Genomic DNA, 19556 nt, shown 5'->3' with positions numbered 1-19556 from the left:
CAGAATCACGAAAGAAGGTTATATACGTGGAAGATTACATAATGGTAAGACAGAGATTTAAGAACCAGGTTATAAATTGTAAGACATTTCCAAGGGCAGATGTGGACTCTGACCACAATCTGTTGCTTATGAACTATAGATTAAAACTGAAGAAACTGCAAAAAGGTGGGAATTTAAGGAGATGTAACCTGGATAATCTGAAAGAACCAGAGGTTGCAGAGTGATTCAGAGAGAGCATTAGGGAACAGTTGACAAGAACAGGGGAAGCAATACAGTATAAGAAGAATGAGTAGATTTGAGAGAGAAAATTTGTATTTAATTGATGAAATGAGAAAATATAAAAATGCAGTAAATGAAGCAGGCCTAAAAGGAATACATACTGTCAAAAATGAAATCAACGGGAAGTGCAAAATGGCTAAGCAGGGATGCATGGAGGACAAATTTAAGGATGTAGAGGCATACATCACTAGGGGGGGGTAAGATAGACACTGCTTACAGGAAAATTAGAGAGATCTTTGGAGAATATAAAAAGCTCAGATGGAAAACCAGTTCCATGCAAAGAAGGGAAAGCAGAAAGGTGGAAGGAGTATATAGAAGGTCTATACAAGGGTGACGTACTTGAGGGCAATAGAAGAGGACTAGATGAAGATGAAATGGGAGATACTACACTGCGTGAAGAGTTTGACAGAGCTGAAAGACCTAAGTCACAACAAGGCCCCGGGAGTTGACAACATTCCATTAGAACTACTGATAGCCTTGGGAGAGCCAGCCCTGACAAAACTCTACATTCTGGTTAGCAAGATGTATGAGACAGGTGAAATACCATCAGACTTCAAGAAGAATATAACAATTCTAATTCCATAGAAGAAAGGTGCAGACAGGTGTGAAATTTACTGAACTATCAGTTTAATGAGTCACGGCTGTAAAATACTGACACGAATTCTTTACAGACAAATGGAAAAACTGGTAGAAGCTGACCTCGGGGAAGATAAGTTTGGATTCTGTAGATACACTGGAACACATGATGCAATACTGATCCTACGACTTATCTTAGAAGATAGATTAAGGAAAGGTAAACTTATGTTTCTAGTGTTTGTGGACTTAGAGAAAGCTTTTGACAATGTTGACTGGAATACTCTCTTTCAAATTCTGAAGGTGGTAGGGGTCAAATACAGAGAGCAAAAGGCTATTTACAATTTTGTACAGAAACCAGATGGCATTTATAAGAGATGATAGGGAAGCAGTGGTTGGGAAGGAGTGAGACACGGTTGTAGCCTACCCCCGATTTTATTCAATCTGTATATTGAGCAAGCAGTAAAGGAAACAACAGAAAAATTTGGAGTAGGAATTAAAATACATGGAGAAGAAATAAAAACTTTGAGGTACGCCGATGACATTGTAATTCTGTCAGAGACAGCAAAGGATTTCAAAGAGCAGTTGTACAAAATGGACAGTGTCTTGAAAGGAGGATATAAGATGAACATCAACAATAGCAAAACGAGGACGATGAAATGTAGTCAAATTAAATTATGTGATGCTGAGGAAATTAGATTAGGAAATGAGACACTTAAAGTAGTACATGAGTTTTGCTATTTGGAGAGCAAAATAACTGATGATGGTTGAAGTAGAGAGGATATACAATGCAGACTGGCTATGGCAAGGAAAGCATTTCGAAGAAGAGAAATTTGTTAACATCGAATATAGGTTTAAGTGTCAGGAAGTATTTTCTGAAAGTATTTGTATGGAGTGTAGCCATCTATGGAGTGAAACATTGTTGATAAATAGCATAGACAAGAAGAGAACAGAAGCCTTCAAAATGTGGTGCTACAGAAGAATGCTGAAGATTAGATGGGTAGATCACGTAACTAATGAGCAGGTACTGAATCAAATTGGGGAGAAGAGGAATTTGTGGCACAACTTGACTAGAAGAAGGGATTGGTTGGTACGACATGTTCTGAGGGATCAGGAGATCATCAATTTAGTATTGGAGGGCAACGTGGAAAGTAAAAATTGTAGAGGGAGACCAAGAGATGAATACACTAAGCAGATTCAGAAGGATGTAGGCTGCAGTAATTAGTTGGAAACGAAGAGGCTTGCACTGGATTGAGTGGCATTGAGAGCTGCATCAAACCAATCTCTAGATTGAGGACTACAACAAGAACTGCATGACCAGAGGTACCTCAGAAAATGGGGGCAGTTAACTCACCTGGAACAAGCTTGATGCTGCAGGGAGACAAGGCAAATATTTCATTGGCCAGCTTAGTCACATAGGTGCCTCGTATCACATATAAAAAGAGGAGCCAGTATAACATACAAAAGCATTGTTACACTATTCAGAATTCACTCTTACTCTACTTGGGCTGTTAGCAATTGTTGTGACTGTGCTCTTAAAACTCTTGTCAACGAAGTAGCAGAACCCAGTATGATGTCCTCGATGGTGAGTTCATCAGACAATGGTATCATTAGGGGTGCCCCAGTGAAGTGTGACAGGACTGCTGTTGTTTTCTATATACACAAATAATCTGGCAGACAGGGTAAGCAGCAGTCTGCAACTGTTTGCTGAAGATGCTGTGGTGCATGGGAAGGTGCCTTCATTGAGTTGGTCTACAAGGAGACAAGATGACAGGCAAAATTTCTAGTTGGTGTGATGAATAGCAGCTAGCTCTAAATGTAGAAAAAAGTAATTTAATACAGATGAGTAGGAAAAACGATCCCATAATGCAGTTAGTAGTGTGCTGCCTGACGCAAGTCTTACTGATTAAGTATCTAGGCATAACTTTGCAAAGCAATATGAAATGGAATGCGCATGTAAGGACTGTAGTAGGAAAGGCAAATGGTTGACTTAGGTTTATTGGGAGAGTTTTAGGAAAGTGTGGAGCATGTGTAAAGGAGTCCACATGTAGGACACTAGTGCAACACATTATAATGTTTAAGTGTTTGGGATCAGATCAAAGGAAGACATTGAAGCAATTCAAAGGCAGGCTGCTAGACTTCTTACTGATAAGTTCAAACAACATGCAAGTATTACAGAGGTGCTTCGGCAACTCAAATTGGAATTATTGGAGGGAAGGCGATGTTCTTTGCGAGGAGCACTATTGAGAAAATTTAGAGAACCATCATATGAGGTTGACTGCTGAGCTGTCCTCAACGTAAATTTCACCCAAGGACCACAAGGATAAGATTAAAGAGATTAGAGCTCATACATAGCCATATAGATAGTAGTATTTTCCTAGCTCTATTGACAAGTGGAACAGAAAAGGAAACAACTATTAATGGTACAGGATAGCCTCCAACACACAGCATATGATGGCTTGCAGAGTATGTCGATAGATTTAGATGTAGGTGTAGATCTACAACTGGTTTTCAAAGTGGACAGATACTCGTTACTCCACTGAATGACAGTCATTGTTCTATCTTGTAAATCATATGCATCCTGTTCTCATACCCTCGGCTCTGAACAAACAAAATCACTATGAGGTACTTCAAGCTTTGCATGTAAATGAGCAACCAGTGAAATTGATACATAATTTATCATGTCCTGGCAATGACAAATAAATCTGCAAGAGCAACAGCAGTGGCAGAAAGAAAAGCTTGAAGTTGTAACAAGGCAGGTACACACGCACACACTGAGTACAAGGTGTTCCCCCAGAATAAATGGTGTTGACCTGGTATGTATTTATTCCAATCTCTTAATGATCCATTTCCTCTTTTCTCCCTCTCTGTGGCCAGCTTTCCCTCTGCCCACCTCCTCCACCCCCCCCCACCCCAACTCCATCCACCTTGTCCTGCACCCCCACTCTGTCCACCTCCAACCCACACTCTATCTGCCTCCTCCTCCTCCTCCTCCTCCTCCTCCTCCTCCCCCCACCTTTCTTTGTCCACCTTCTCCTCCCTCCTCTCTCTGTCCCCCTAATCCTCCCCCTTCTCATTGGTCATATATTCCTCCCCCTATTTTTGTCCGTTTCCTCCTCTTTCCTTTTTTGGTTCATTCCTTCCTCTTGCCTCTCTCTGTCCATCTCCTCCTGCTCCTATCTTTGCCTATATCCTCCTTCCCCTCTAGCTGTCTGTCCATCTCTCTTCCTCCCCACACATTATCACACTCACCCCTATAGCAGCTGACAATTCTTACTCCTACAGTATTTCTTTCGGGACTGTAACTAATATGTGTGCCAAATTTGATTGCAATCATTCCAGGGGCTAAGGATGAGGTTTTTACCTGTGGCTTTCTTCACATATGCACATGTCAATTATATTTCACATATATTTAATACATTTCACATATATTTCACCTGTATGTCCAGCAAATTTCCCCCTGCAGTTTCATTCTCAGGCAGGCTTATAAGATCGTATCTGCTGAACTGTGTGCTGCATAATGACATAATGTTGCAGGTACATCCAGTGTTATATATGGCTACTATCTGTGAAATGTGCTGTGAATAGTATTAGAATAGTATTAGTAGTAGAGAAAAAATAAATTTAAAACTCTTGCATGATACTGTACTTCTTCAGGCATCTCTGTGTTTATTATACCTTACCTCCTGAACTAAGTGACATACAATGATTTAATTTTTCTGGTACATTTAGTGGTACACACGAATATTGTCTACAAAATGTGTCGCCGGCCGCGGTGGTCTAGCGGTTCTGGCGCTGCAGTCCGGAACCGCGGGACTGCTACGGTCGCAGGTTCGAATCCTGCCTCGGGCATGGGTGTGTGTGATGTCCTTAAGTTAGTTAGGTTTAAGTAGTTCTAAGTTCTAGGGGACTTATGACCTAAGATGTTGAGTCCCATAGTACTCAGAGCCATTTGAACCATTTTTGAACAAAATGTGTCATGAATACAATAATTAGTAATGAAGTAATAAATTTAAACATGTTGCTTTCTACAGCAGTCTTCCTGCATGAACAGTGAAAATATAGTAATCATAAACTTTTTTCCTTTAATCATTGTGTAGGAGTGCAACAGAGCAACTCAGTCAATGCTGGAGCACTATCTATTCTTTGTGGTTTACTGTTCCTGCTAGTACTTACTGCTAAAACGAACACTATGCTAGACTAATTTGGGACTACTCTATTGAATGGGCACACAAAATTCTGGTTTAAAAATATTTCTGTTAGTAATAGGAAACAAACTGAAGTTTTACGTTCACATTTAGTGTCATATAAAACATGTTATGACCAGTATTTCTCTGGGCTGACTCCAGCTACACATTACAAAAACGAAATTAATACTATCTGGCAAAACACCAGAGAAAATGTGCCTGACAACTCTTTGGTGAGACACCTTGAATATGTGTTATGATTAATTTTGATATAATGTAAATAAAACAAAGCACAACAGTCAGAGAACAGTAGGTATGCTATCATCAAATTAAGCAGCCTTGGGAGGTAGAATACGAAATGTATTCTGACTTCAACCAATTTGGTGCATAGGATCATGACTGCAAGAGCTTTGTCTTTACAGCTCAATAACAAAAGAAAATTAGATACAGAGTTAGGATTACATTCAATTTCCTATTCACGAATGCCACCAATGAACCCTGGATTTGCTGCTGTGAGGAGACATGTATACTTCAATAACATGTAGCTGTACCACAGGTGCAATAACAATGGGTATGTGCCAGATTAACATGTGGTTCCTGAAGGAGGGCAGCAGAATTTCAATAGTTGCAGGGGCAATGTGTGAATGATTGACTGATCTGGCATAGTAACATTAGCCAGTGTGGCTTTGCTATGTTGTTACTGTAACTAAAAGCAAGGGGAAACTACAGCCATTATACTGTAATTCCCAAGTACGCACAGACTCTACTGTACGACTTAATGATAATGGCACCCTCCTGGACTCCTGGATAAAATATTTCACAGGTAAAACTGTCCTAAAACTGGATCTCAGGGCTAGGCCTCTCATAGAAATACTGTTATCAGAAAAAATTAATTACTTATGAAATCTAGGATGGAGTATTTGTGTGTATGTTTATCACCAGTACTGACTTTTCTCCTTTAGGTACATATGACCAGAAACTGTTACACACACACACACACACACACACACACACACACACACACACACACACACACACACACAGAGAGAGAGAGAGAGAGAGAGAGAGAGAGAGAGAGAGAGAGAGAGAGAGAGAGAGAGGGGGGGGGGGGGGGGGGGAGATATTCTGAGGGTCAGAGCATGAAATGCTTGATCCCTTATTAGAGTATGCAAGTTAGAGAACATGAAAAGAGAAATAGATACGTTGGAGTTAGATACAAAGGGATCCAATGAAGTACCGGCATGGCGTCAGAAAGAATGAAATTTCTTGTCGGATGAGTGTATAGTAGTAGTATTTCTTGTCTTCAGTCTGAAGACTTGTTTAATGTAGCTCTCCAAGCCAGTCTATCATGTGTAAGCATCTTCAAATCCGTGCAACTACTACAACCTACATAAATCTGAACTTTCTCACTGCAGTCAAGCAACAATCTCCCTCCAAAATTTTTACCGCTTTTACAATTTTATCTCCGTTACCAATTTGATGATTCCTTCATGCTTCAGGATGTGCCCTATCAACCAACCCCTTCTTTAGTAAAGTTTTTTGTTTCTTGTCAACTCAATTTAACAGATAATTATCAACTGTCCAATCTACCCACCTAATCTTCAGCATTCTTCCATAATGCCACTTTTAAAAACCTTCTACATTCTTCCTGTCCAAACTGGGAGCATGTTTCATTTTAACACATGGGTATATTGTAGAAAAAATCTTCAGTAAGAGAAACATGCAAGGCAATATCAACCTCACACTAATCTTAGAAGATTTACCAAAGAAAAGCAAACTTATTATTACACCACTTGGCCGGGCTGGGTAGACTAGCAGTCTACTGGACCTTGTCACGGTCCATACGGCTACCCCCGACGGAGGTTTGAGTCCTCCCTCGTGTGTGTGTGTGTGTGTGTGTGTGTGTGTGTGTGTGTGTGTGTTGTCGATAGTGTAAGTTAGTTTAAGTTAGATTAAGTAATGTGTAGGCTTAGACCTTACCACAAATTTCAAATTACACCACTTGCAGGTCTGGAGAAAGTTTTTAAAAACTGGAGTGAACTCTCTGAAATTCTGAAAGTGTTAGGGATAAAATGCAGGGATGAAAGGCTATCCACAAGTTATCCATGAACCAAACAGCAGTGTCCAGGAAACCAAAACCAAGGCAGAAGTTGAAAAAGGAGTTATACTCAATCTACAGAATATTCCATCTGTACAATGAGCAACTAGTATAGGAAACCAAGGAGAAAGCTGAAAATGAAAATAACATTCACGAAGATCAAATCAGAACTTTGAGTTCTGCCAATGATACTGTAATTCTGTCAGAGGTGGTAAAGTATTATGAAGTTGAATATCAATAAAAGTAAAACAAGAGTAACAGAACACAGTCAACTGTAATTATCACAAAAAGTGACAGTAATAGCAATAAATAAAGTAGCCTCAGATTGCAGTTGCACTATTACAAGTTTCACTGAATGAACGATTTTGAGAATCCATGCCTAATCTTCATATGCACCTTTGTACACATCTGACAGTTACATGTTAATTTTCTAGTTCACACAGGTTGTCAACTGAAATACTGGAACTATTGGTAACTTCACCAATGTCCACAACACCATGTAAGTGAGACTACAACGTTTGGCAAGAGATCCCCTATCTGGATAGTGAAGATCATGAAAATTGTTTCCTAAAGAGAAATTTGTTAACACTGAATGTGAATGTATTTTTTAGGAAGTCTTCTTGAAGATTTTTGTCTGGAGTGGACTTGTATAATAGTTAAACACAGACGATGTACAGGCCCAAAAAGTATGCATGGTGGACTGCCCAACAGGGGGAAAAGTTTATTGGTAAATAAAATTATTTTTCAATTTTTCCTTTACGATGCAGTAGGATTGTGTTCCACTGTCGAGTTACAGCTGGGCTTGGGCCTATGTGCCAACAGATGTCACCTACCCATGCTCGGTCCACGAGGCTAGTATTATAATAGTGAGTACTGCTGATGAGCTGTCTAAAGCATCACTGATGGGGGCACACTTGCAAAGTAGGCTCCAGTGGCAAAACAGAGGTTCTGTGAATGGTCATGTACAGGATGGACTAGCATGAAGAGCTGCATCAAACCAGTTTTCAGATTGAAAACCTAACAAATTACATGAAGAGACTGAAGTCATCTACTGAGCCACTATGTAACATTACTGTCACTGAAACACAGGATAGCTGGCAGAAACAAACTAAAACAAAATTCAACACGCTAGGCAAAGACTTCATAAGATATCTGCAGGATTTTTATGTATACATACATCACTGGAACAACAAAGCACTCTGACTGATTGAACAAAAGGTGCAGATTATTCCAGGTTTCAAGAAGGGTTGATGGACTTGCAGACATCACTACAGACCTATCTTATTGATGTCAGCCTGATGTCCAATTATGAAATGTATTTTATGTTCGCATATTGTGACTATTCTGGTGACTGGAAATCTCTAATAATGAACATCGATTTTGCAAAAAGTTCATCAATACGACCCAGAAGACAACGGATAACAGCTCTTGGTTAATACCATGTTCCACAGTGTTGCCTAGTGAACACAATACAGGATTACAGAATATCAAAGTGGCCTGAGGACTTCTTAGCAAATAGAGCTTAGTATGCAGGTTTTCACTGCAAGAAATTTTCAGATGCAAAAGTGGCTTAAAGGCTACAAGGCTACAATGTGAGTGTTATAGTGCTACTGCTACTCACAATTTACTTAAATGACATGAAGGATTATGTCTGAAACTTCACAATGCTGTTTGTGAGTGATATGCATATATATGAGTTACCATAATGCCCACAAAATGCAGCAAGATCTTCAGAACATTAACACTTGGTCCAGGACTGAGAGTGACCCAACACTTTGGTAAATGTATTGTTTTGTGGAAAAAAGATAGGAATGCCCTTAATGTTTCACTCACACAGTTGGCAATCTTCAGAAACAATGGTAATCACTCAATTTCTACGAACATGCATGTTGAGTGAAGTGAAATGGAATGCCCACATGAAACAAATTGTAGGAGAAGGAGATGCCAAAAAGAGTCACCAAAAAGGACCTACTTGCAAATCTGATAACCTCCATAAGTAAGATTAATAGGTGAGAGAGAAACTCAAATAAACAGAGAGATGTTTCAAACAAGTTGTGTGTAGAATGCCTAGGCCATCATCAAAAGATGTTCATTCAACTCCAATGGCTGATGCTGCAAGAGAGACATGTGCAACATACAGAGTTAACTGTAGAAATTCAGAGAGTGTATCTTCTGTGCAAAGAGTCAAGCACAATATGTGGGTGGTCCAAGTTTTAATTACCACCTCAAAAATGAAGTTCTGTAATTACTTTCTTTTCATTTGCAGGTACATTTCTGTAATACCAATACATGTCCTAGTGTGCCACTAAAGAATCCGAAACAAAGTGTCACAGTCCACCGATGAAGCAGAGGTGGGCTGTGCCACTTCCTTGTAGGCTCCTCTAGCAACATGTTACGGTATTCTGTCACAGGGATTTCAAGTGTACCAGGACTGAAGACAAAGATGTCACAGAAAAAAGGAAAATTCGGTCAAGTAAACTAATAAATTATGAGACAGAACTGTTGGCCATAATGTCCAGTATTGCCAATATGCATATAAAAGTGACACACTTCCAAACTTTTAGAAAAAATAATTCTTTCCTCAAGAAAGAGAGAGAAATATGGAACAAAATTAAAAGCTATTAAAAAGCAATCATCTTACCTGCCAATTCGTTCTAACCCTTTTTCGGTGTCCATTAATCTTACTGTTGTGGACAAAGCCAAAGGTGATTCATTTTTTGTTGGTGTTCCTGCAGAACTGGACACAGATCGAGGTGGTGTCTTCCACTTCTTACGAAAAATTTTTGCTTCTTCCTGAGGCATCGGTCCAGCATAGGCATGTATATCAACAGTTGGATTGACTACATGTTGTACAAGAGCCTTCAAATGAAAACAACATGTTAGTTGGTAAAGCCTCTAAAAGCTACACAGTCCTGAACGTAAAAAATCAAAATAAAATATTTATGTGGAAATTACTGGAGGCCGAGATGGGCTGAAAGGCTCCCCAACAGTGGGTGGCAGCGAGTTATCTTCAGACCGCAACACTGGGACATAGAACTGTTCCTCCAAAAGATTTCTTATAGTCTTGACATCCGTTGCATTTGAAGATGGGGCCCTGCTGCATATCATCTGAAATTGAGAAATTGAAAAAGTTGAACATTGCAAAAATGCTGTAATATCCGTATGCAGCAGAAGGAAAAAAAAAATGAAAACCAGGCTATCCACACAATGAAAGAGAGAAAATGAGAGAGAGAGAGAGAGAGAGAGAGAGAGAGAGAGAGAGAGAGAGAGAGTACTATGCAGACCACTGTAAATGAAGTGCATGGCAGAGGATACTTCTCACTGTACCACTTATTACAGTTTCTTCCTATTCCATTCACATATTGAGCACTACAAGAATGATTGCTTAAATACTTTTGTCTGCACTATAATTAGTTTAAACTTGTCTTTATGACTCCTGTGGGAGTTATAGGTAGGGATCCTTAATCTTAACTAAGATTCCTCACAGTTGTTTATTGAAAATTTGTAAGTAGACTTTCATGGGATGGTTTGTATCTACCTAAAAGCTTTCACCAGTTCAGGTTTTTCAGCATTCACTTGATACTCTCCAATGGGTCAAAAAAACGTGTGACCATTTGTGTTGCCTTTCTTTGTATATCTTCAACACCCCCTGTTTGTCCTATTTGGTATGAATCCCACATACTTTAGCAATAGCTTAGGATGGGTTGTGCAAGTGTATTGTAAACAGTCTTTCGTATTTTTGCCACTATCCTAACAATGAACTGAAGACTGCCACCTGCTTTACTAATGATAACACTTATATTATTGTCCCATTAGATATCCCTAAAAATTGTTTCACCCAGTCATTTGTTTGAGTTTACCAATTCCAGTTGTGACTCACTGAAGTTTTAGTCATAGGAGACTACTAACCCGCATTTTGTAAAGTGCACAATTTTGTATGTCTAACATTTAAAGAAAGTTATCAAAATTTGCATGATTTGAAAGCATATCTAAATCTGACAATATTTGTATAGCCTTTTTTTCCAGAGAGTATACTTCATTACATATAACTGCCAAGTTTGATTCCATTGGAACAGTTATTCACAGTGGCTGTAGTAAATTTGAAAAAAGGACAAAGGGATTCAGCAATCAGTCACAAATCCACTCTGTATATTTATTGCAGATCTAAATTTCAACTGTTGAACAGCTGTCTTCAATGCATTTAAACTGAGCTGTTGACCACATGTTGTCTTTGAAAGAATAGCCTCAGTTAGAATCTGTTGAAGTATGTAGGAAAGTCGTATAACAACACATGTAAAAAGCTGTCTATATGATTCAATTTAAACGCACTGAAGGTAGCTATTCAATAGCTGAAAACTAGATCTGTGATAAAAATACAGAGTGGATTTGAGAGTAATTAAGAATCCCCTTTTCCTATTGTCATCTGCAAAAAGTCTGGGGTCGGTACTAATATTGTCTACCAGGTCACTAATATACAACATGAACAACAAAGGACCAAACACACTTTCTTGTGACATGCTTGAAGTTAGTTCTGCATCTGTGAATGACTTCCCATCCAAGACAACTTGCTGAATATTTCCTATTAATAAATCTTTAATGCAGTCCAAATTTTGCTTCATACTCCATATAATATATTTTCATTAATAAGTGATGTGTGATACTAAGCCTAAAGCCTTTTGGAAGTCAAGAAATATGGCATCTACCATGCAACCCTAATCCATGGTTTTCAAGATGCCATGTGAGAAAAGCTTGAGTTACATTTGTAAAACAATATTTTCACAATCTATACTGGTTTCATAGAGGATTGGTTGGTTGGTTTGGGGTGTAAAGGGACCAAACTAGAGGGTCATCAGTCCCTTTTTCCTGACACAAGCAAGGCTCAAGGTACAAAAACACCCAACACCACACCTAAAAATAAAACGAATTGAATGAACAAAAAATGGGGAAAACACACCACAAGGAAATGTAGAAGAAGATATTAAAACCATAGAGAAGATGGTCTGGACTGGCTGATCACAATAATAAAACAGGATGAGCCAGCCACTCTGCAACACATTAAAATGTCCATCCCAAATACAGAAGGCGAGATGAACATATGTAGGGAAAATATGACCACCAAGACACACAAATGCAAATAAAGTGCAACAGAGTTAAAACGGAAGGCAGTTGGCAACCTCAGAGAGGAGGCTAAATGCCCACCCTTAGATGGTACGATAAAAACCCCACCCACAAATAAAATTTAAAACTAAATCTGCTGTTGAGACATTGTCGCCCAACACCGAAGGCAGGGAGGTTAATAGTCCACTGCAGAAGAGCTGAAAGTGGGCAATCCAGCAAGATGTGGACAACAGTCATATGTGAACCACAGTGACACCAAGGTGGGTCCTTACGACTGAGGAGGTAGTCATGTGTTAGCCATGTATGGCTAATGCGGAGCCGGCAGAGACCCACAGAGTCCTTGAGAAAGGCCTGCATGGAGGTCTTACACACATTCGTAGTCTCCTTAAGGGCACACAGTTTGTTGTGCGTACTGAGATTACGCCATTCTGTCTCCCAAAACTGAAAAACCTTGTGGTGTAATAATGATCGCAGGCCATTACAGGGATGCCGATCTCCAGAAGAGGTTTCTGTGTAGCCTGTTTGGCCAGCCTGTCAGCAAGTTAATTTCCTGGGATTCCAAAGTGGCCTGGGGTACACACAAACACCATGAAATGACTGGACCGTTCCAGGGCATAGATGGACTTCTGGATGGTCACTACCAAAGGATGGCGGGGGTTGCACTGGTTGATATCTCGTAGGCTACTCAAGGAGTCAGTACAGAGGAGAAACGATTCGCCAGGTCATGAGCAGATGCACCCAAGAGCACGAGAAATGGCTGCCAGCTCTACAGTGAAAACACTACAGCCATGTGGCAAGGAGTGTTGTTCAATATGTCCTCCACAAACATACGCAAAGCCAACGTGACCATTAGCCATCACGCAGTTAGTGTAAACCACTTCATGGTCCCGGTACATGTCAAGAATTGAGAGGAAGTGACAGCGGAGAGCCACAGAGTTAACCAAGTCCTTAGGACCATGTGAAAGGTCCAGACGAAGCTTCGGCCCACGTGTACACCATGGAGGTTTATATGAATGGACCTCAAGTATAGGTGGTAAAGGCGAGGACTCCACTTCAGACAGAAGAGATCGGACGCGAAGCGCAATCGTAAGCCCTGACCTGGCCCTCCGGTGCGGGAGATGAACTGCCTTGGTTGGGAAAAGGAGACGGTAATAGATGCTCAGGAGAACTATGAATGTGTGCAACATAACTGGCGAGCAGTTGTGCATGCCTAACCTTCAATGAAGGGACTCCGGCCACCACCAGGACACTGGTCACTGGACTCGTTCTAAAATCTCCTGTTACCAGTCTAACACCATAGTGGTGCAGTGGGTCAAGTAAACACAATGCTGAGGGCGCCGCTGAACTATAAGCCAGACTCTCATAATCAAGGTGGGATGCAACAAAGGCTCTGTAGAGTTGCATCCCACTTGGTGTTTCTCAGGCAGTGGAGGGCACTGAGGTGCTGACAGCACTTCCGATTCAGCTGATGAAGATGAGGAAGCTATGTCAACCAGGCATTGAAAACCAGTCCTAAGAATTGTTATGTCTCCACTACCGTGAGTGGATTGTCATTAAGTTAAAGTTCTGGTTCCAGGTGAATGGTACGCCGCCAACAGAAGTACATGACACACGACTTTGCGCCTGAAAACTGTAAGCCACGGGTTACAGCCCATGACTGCGCCTTGTAGATGGCTCCCTGTAGGCACCACTCGGCAATACCAGTACTGGCGGAGCAGTACAGAATGCAGAAGTTGTCTGCATAGAGAAAAGGTGAGACCAACAGCCTGACAGCTGCTGCTAGACCATTAATGGCCACTAAAAATAGAGATACACTCAATACAGAGCTCTGTGGGGCCCCACACTCCTGGATATATGGGAACTGTGGGAGGCATCAATTTTGAAAGTATGGAGCGATAGGAAATTCTGGATAAAAATCGGGAGCGGGCCTTGGAATCCCCACTCATATAATGTGGCAAGGATATGATGTCACCAGGTCGTGTTGTAAGCTGTTTGTAAATCAAAAAAGATGGCAACAGGCAACAAGGTGTTGGCATCTGGAAAATGCTGTTTGGATGGCAGACTCAAGGGACATTATCAGCGGTAGAGCCCTGGCACAGAGCCAGTAGGCCACGTGACTCCAAGACACAGCCCAACTGCCGACACACCATACATTCCAGCAGCTTACAAAGAACACTGGTGAGGCTGATAGTTATCCACATCAAGCGGGTTTTTGCCGTGTTTTGCCATGTTTGATCATCTGACTGTGGATCTAATCTGGCCAAGGCACCGTGTCTGGGCAGTGTGCAAGGACGCTGAGGAGCTCCCACTCTGTAAAGGGAGTATTATACAGTTTGCTGTGACATTCAGTGAATGAGAGGGCTTTCCTTTCCATCCACTATTTGAGGGTGCTAAATGCTGGGGGATAATTCTCTGATGTGGAGGCTCGGGCATAGTTCTCAGCAAAGTGCTCCACAATTGTTATTGCATCGGTACATAACACGCCACTGATGTTAATGCCAGTAACACCTTTCGGGGTCTGGTACCCACAAACATGTCTGATCTTCGTCCAGACTTGGGAAGGTGACATATGGCACCCAATGGTCGAGACATACCTCCTATTTCCGTCTTTCTTTCTGACTTAAGCTGGGGACACCCTAAAGAACATGGGATTGTGTTTTCCACTGCAGAATTGATCGTTCTAGTGACCTGCTCAACTACCACAATGATAGTACCATGTGGGGGAGGTTCAACACCTAGGTGAAAGCATCCCAGTCTGCCTTGTTTAAAGCCCATCTTGGTAGACATCCAGGGGAATAGCACTGGGGAGTTACAGCAGGATGGGAAAGTGGTCACTATGACGAAGTCATTGTGGGCTCTCCAGTGGACAGATGGGAGAAGTCCTGGGCTGTAGAGGGATAAATCAATGGCTGAGTACATCCCATGAGCCACACTGAAATGTGTGGGGGCCCCAGTATTCAAGCGGCAGAGGCTGAGCTGAGACAGGAAAGTTTTGACATCTCTACCTTGGCCAGTAAGCACAGTGCCATCACACAAGGGGTTGTTGTTGTTGTTGTTGTTGTTGTTGTGGTCTTCAGTCCTGAGACTGGTTTGATGCAGCTCTCCGTGCTACTCTATCCTGTGCAAGCTTCTTCATCTCCCAGTACCTACTGCAACCTACATCCTCCTGAATCTGCTTAGTGTATTCATCTCTTGGTCTCCCCCTACAATTTTTACCCTCCACGCTGCCCTCCAATACTAAATTGGTGATCCCTTGATGCCTCAGAACATGTCCTACTAACCGATCCCTTCTTCTGGTCAAGTTGTGCCACAAACTTCTCTTCTCCCCAATCCTATTCAATACTTCCTCATTAGTTATGTGATCTACCCATTTAATCTTCAGCATTCTTCTGTAGCACCACATTTCGAAAGCTTCTATTCTCTTCTTCTCCAAACTATTTACCGTCCATGTTTCACTTCCATACATGGCTACACTCCATACAAATACTTTCAGAAATGGCTTCCTGACGCTTAAATCTATACTCGATGTTAACAAATTTCTCTTCTTCAGAAACGCTTTCCTTGCCATTGCCAGTCTACATTTTATATCCTCTCTACTTCGACCATCATTAGTTATTTTGCTCCCCAAATAGCAAAACTCCTTTACTACTTTAAGTGTCTCATTTCCTAATCTAATTCCCTCAGCATCACCCGACTTAATTCGACTACATTCCATTATCCTCGTTTTGCTTTTGTTGATGTTCATCTTATATCCTCCTTTCAAGACATTTCCCATTCCATTCAACTGCTCTTCCAGGTCCTTTGCTGTCTCTGACAGAATTACAATGTCATCGGCAAACCTCAGAGTTTTTATTTCTTCTCCATGGATTTTAATACCTACTCCGAATTTTTCTTTTGTTTCCTTTACTGCTTGCTCAATATACAGATTGAATAACATCGGGGAGAGGCTACAACCCTGTCTTACTCCCTTCCCAACCACTGCTTCCCTTTCATGTCCCTCGACTCTTATAACTGCCATCTGGTTTCTGTACAAATTGTAAATAGCCTTTCGCTCCCTGTATTTTACCCCTGCCACCTTTAGAATTTGAAAGAGAGTATTCCAGTCAACATTGTCAAAAGCTTTCTCTAAGTCTACAAACGCTAGAAATGTAGGTTTGCCTTTCCTTAATCTTTCTTCTAAGATAAGTCGTAAGTTCAGTATTGCCTCATGTGTTCCAGTATTTGTACGGAATCCAAACTGATCTTCCCTGAGGTCGGCTTCTACTAGTTTTTCCATTCGTCTGTAAAGAATTCGTGTTAGTATTTTGCAGCTGTAGCTTATTAAACTGATTGTTCGGTAATTTTCACATCTGTCAACACCTGCTTTCTTTGGGATTGAAATTATTATATTCTTCTTGAAGTCTGAGGGTATTTCACCTGTTTCATACATCTTGCTCAACAGATGGTAGAGTTTTGTCAGGACTGGCTCTCCCAAGGCTGTCAGTAGTTCCAATGGAATGTTGTCTACTCCGGAGGCCTTGTTTCGACTCAGGTCTTTCAGTGCTCTGTCAAACTCTTCACGCAGTATCGTATCTCCCATTTCATCTTCATCTACATCCTCTTCCATTTCCATAATATTGTCCTCAAGTACATCGCCCTTGTATAGACCCTCTATATACTCCTTCCACCTTTCTGGGTTATGGACATTAAAATCTCCGAAAAGTAGGAAAGGTTTAGGGAGTTGATGAATCAGTGCAGTCAATGCATTCAGGGTATTGCACCATCTGGAGGAAGATATACGAAGTGGAATCCAAAACTTTCGGCACAGGTGCTGCAATCTGGAAAGTAGGAGTACTAGATCTTTGCACCACTAGATGGCAAGAGCTGTATATCTGATGAATTAAAACAGAACAGCACGTGTGTATCAAATTCTGTGCGAATCTCGAGGAGAGGGCTACAGAGACTCTTGCAATGATTCAACAAGTGTTTGGGGGACAGAGTATGAGCCGTAAACTTGTGTTTGAGTGCATGGTCAGTTCAGGGCCAGTCGTACAGATGTCGAAGATGATGCTTACACTGGAAGGCCCGTAGCCGCACAACGCCAAGATTGTTGCCCAACTTCAACAAATGGTTTGTGCGTATCGACGTTGAACCATGCAAGACCTTGCGGATGAAGTGGGTATTGGTTATGGGACATGTCAACAAATGTTGACTGATGAATTGGCCATGCATCGTGTTGCCGCAAAATTTGTGCCAAGGATCTTGACTGCCGATCAAAAGGCACAGCATGTTGAAGTGTGCATGGATCTTCGTCAAACCGTTGGAAGCCGGCCGGAGTGGCTGTGCGGTTCTAGGCGCTACAGTCTAGAGCCAAGAGACCGCTACGGTCACAGGTTCGAATCCTGCCTCGGGCATGGATGTGTGTGATGTCCTTAGGTTAGTTAGGTTTAATTAGTTCTAAGTTCTAGGCGACTGATGACCTCAGAAGTTAAGTCGCATAGTGCTCAGAGCCATTTGAACCATTTACACCATTGGATTTACAGTTATGATTGGGAGACAAAGCAACAGTCATCCCAGTGGAAGAGCCTGGGCTCTCAAGACCCAAAAAACCAAGACAGGTGAAGAACAAAGTGAAGAGCGTGATCATCGTTTTCTTTGATACCAAGGGAACTGTGCACAAAGAATTCGTCCCACCCAACCAAGCAGTGAATGCCACACACTACTGTGATATTTTGCAACGGCTCTGTGAAAACATGCGGTGACCACGGCCTGAACTCCGGCATCAAGGGAACTGGCTGCTGCATCACGACAACACACCCTGTCACACATCCTTGCTCACCAGGAACTTTTTGGGAAAAACAACATGGTGGTTGTACCCTACTGAGCCTACTTGCCAGATTTGGCACCTTGTGACTTCACACTATTCCTAAAACTGAAACTCAAGTTGAAAGGCTGTCGGTTCGACACTCGAGAGGATTCAAGAAGCATCGCTTGGGGTGATAAACACCCTCAAAGAACAGGACTTCCAGAAAACACTTGACCAGTGCCAGAAGCACTGGGACTGGTGTGTATGTGCGGATGGGAACTGATGGGAACTACTTCGAGGGTGATAGCGACCATCAGTCCAAAAGCAAGGTTTTCAACAGGGGGCACTGGTCCTGAAAATTTTGGATAGCACCTCGTACGTTGCAGAAAGTTATTTTCTGCATCGTCCTTATCCTGACAGCCACAGCTTCAAGAGGGGTTTGAAGGGACACAGGTTCACTGCATACTGAGTTCAGAACATAGACACAAACTCCACCTGGCACTCTATTATAGTCACTACGGTTCTTGTAATACCCCCTATAGCCATGAAGGACAGGGGTCCGCATTGCCGGAAACCAGGTTTCCTGGAGGGCAATGCAGAAAGCAGGTGCAAAGTATAACAGTTGCTGTAGCCCAGCCAGGTGGTGGAAAAAACTGCAGCAATTCCACTGGAGGATGATGTTATCATGAACTGGGAAGCCATGAAGCATGCAAGGAGGCAGGTTATGCATCAGTGTCACCTGCTGCCACCGACTGAGTATTTGTATGCATTCCTATTGTGGATGAGACATCAGTGAGATCCGGGTCCTCAGGGGATGCTGAGATCTCCACCTTAAACGCAGGTGCAGAACTGGTAGGGAGTGGTGGTGTTGAGGCCACCAGAGGGTCCTTTTTCTTAGCAGACTTCTTTTGTTTTCTTGCCCTCTCATTCCTCTTGAGGAGCTTGCTGGGAGGACTTATCCAAAGTAGCTTCGGGCATGGAGGAAAACCATGAAGCTCTTTGTCCAGCAGCTTTTGGCTGCTTTAGTCACTGGCATGAATCTGCTGTGGCATTAGTGGAGACCTTGGGAGAGAGGGTCCCAAAGGACCCCTTCCACATGGGAGGAGCTGGGGAGGCTGCTGCTTCTCCAGCTGGGGAGAGAGGGGACCAATGTTCCCTTCGTTGGGGGAGCCTTGTTCCCGAAGTAGGTACTTTGGGAGCAACGGAAGGAGATTTTCCCCCTAGCACCAAGGGGGCAGATGTATTCTGGAGTGCCCACTGTTTGTGGCGCAGAGTGTGGCATGTCTGGTACTTGTGATGGCAATGGTAATGTAGCTGCAGCGTATGTGGACGTCAACCTAACGAGGTGCAATCGTTCAAATTTGCTTTTAGCCTCTTGGTCAGTCAAACGGTCCAGGGTCTTTTACTCCATGATTTTCCACTCCTTTTGGAGTACTGTGCAGTCTGGAAAGCAGGGGGAGTGCTTCTCTCCGCAGTTAATACAAGTGGGAGGAGGCGCACAGGGAGTATCTGGATG

The 19556-nt window shown here is 42.1% G+C and overlaps 1 protein-coding gene across 1 annotated transcript in view; it reads right to left on the bottom strand.

The window, feature by feature from the left end:
- LOC126094807 (ankyrin repeat and LEM domain-containing protein 2) overlaps positions 1 to 19556 on the bottom strand; it is a gene marked incomplete in the record, with an annotated part of 116271 nt that overhangs the window by 61070 nt on the left and 35645 nt on the right. Inside the window, 2 exon segments of the mRNA XM_049909378.1 lie at positions 9779 to 9996; positions 10093 to 10245. Of these exon segments, the coding sequence (XP_049765335.1) occupies positions 9779 to 9996; positions 10093 to 10245 (371 nt within the window).

This window comes from Schistocerca cancellata, chromosome 8 (genome assembly GCF_023864275.1).
Source record: "Schistocerca cancellata isolate TAMUIC-IGC-003103 chromosome 8, iqSchCanc2.1, whole genome shotgun sequence".
Taxonomy (NCBI): domain Eukaryota; kingdom Metazoa; phylum Arthropoda; class Insecta; order Orthoptera; family Acrididae; genus Schistocerca; species Schistocerca cancellata.
This window is presented reverse-complemented; position numbering and strand designations above follow the sequence as displayed.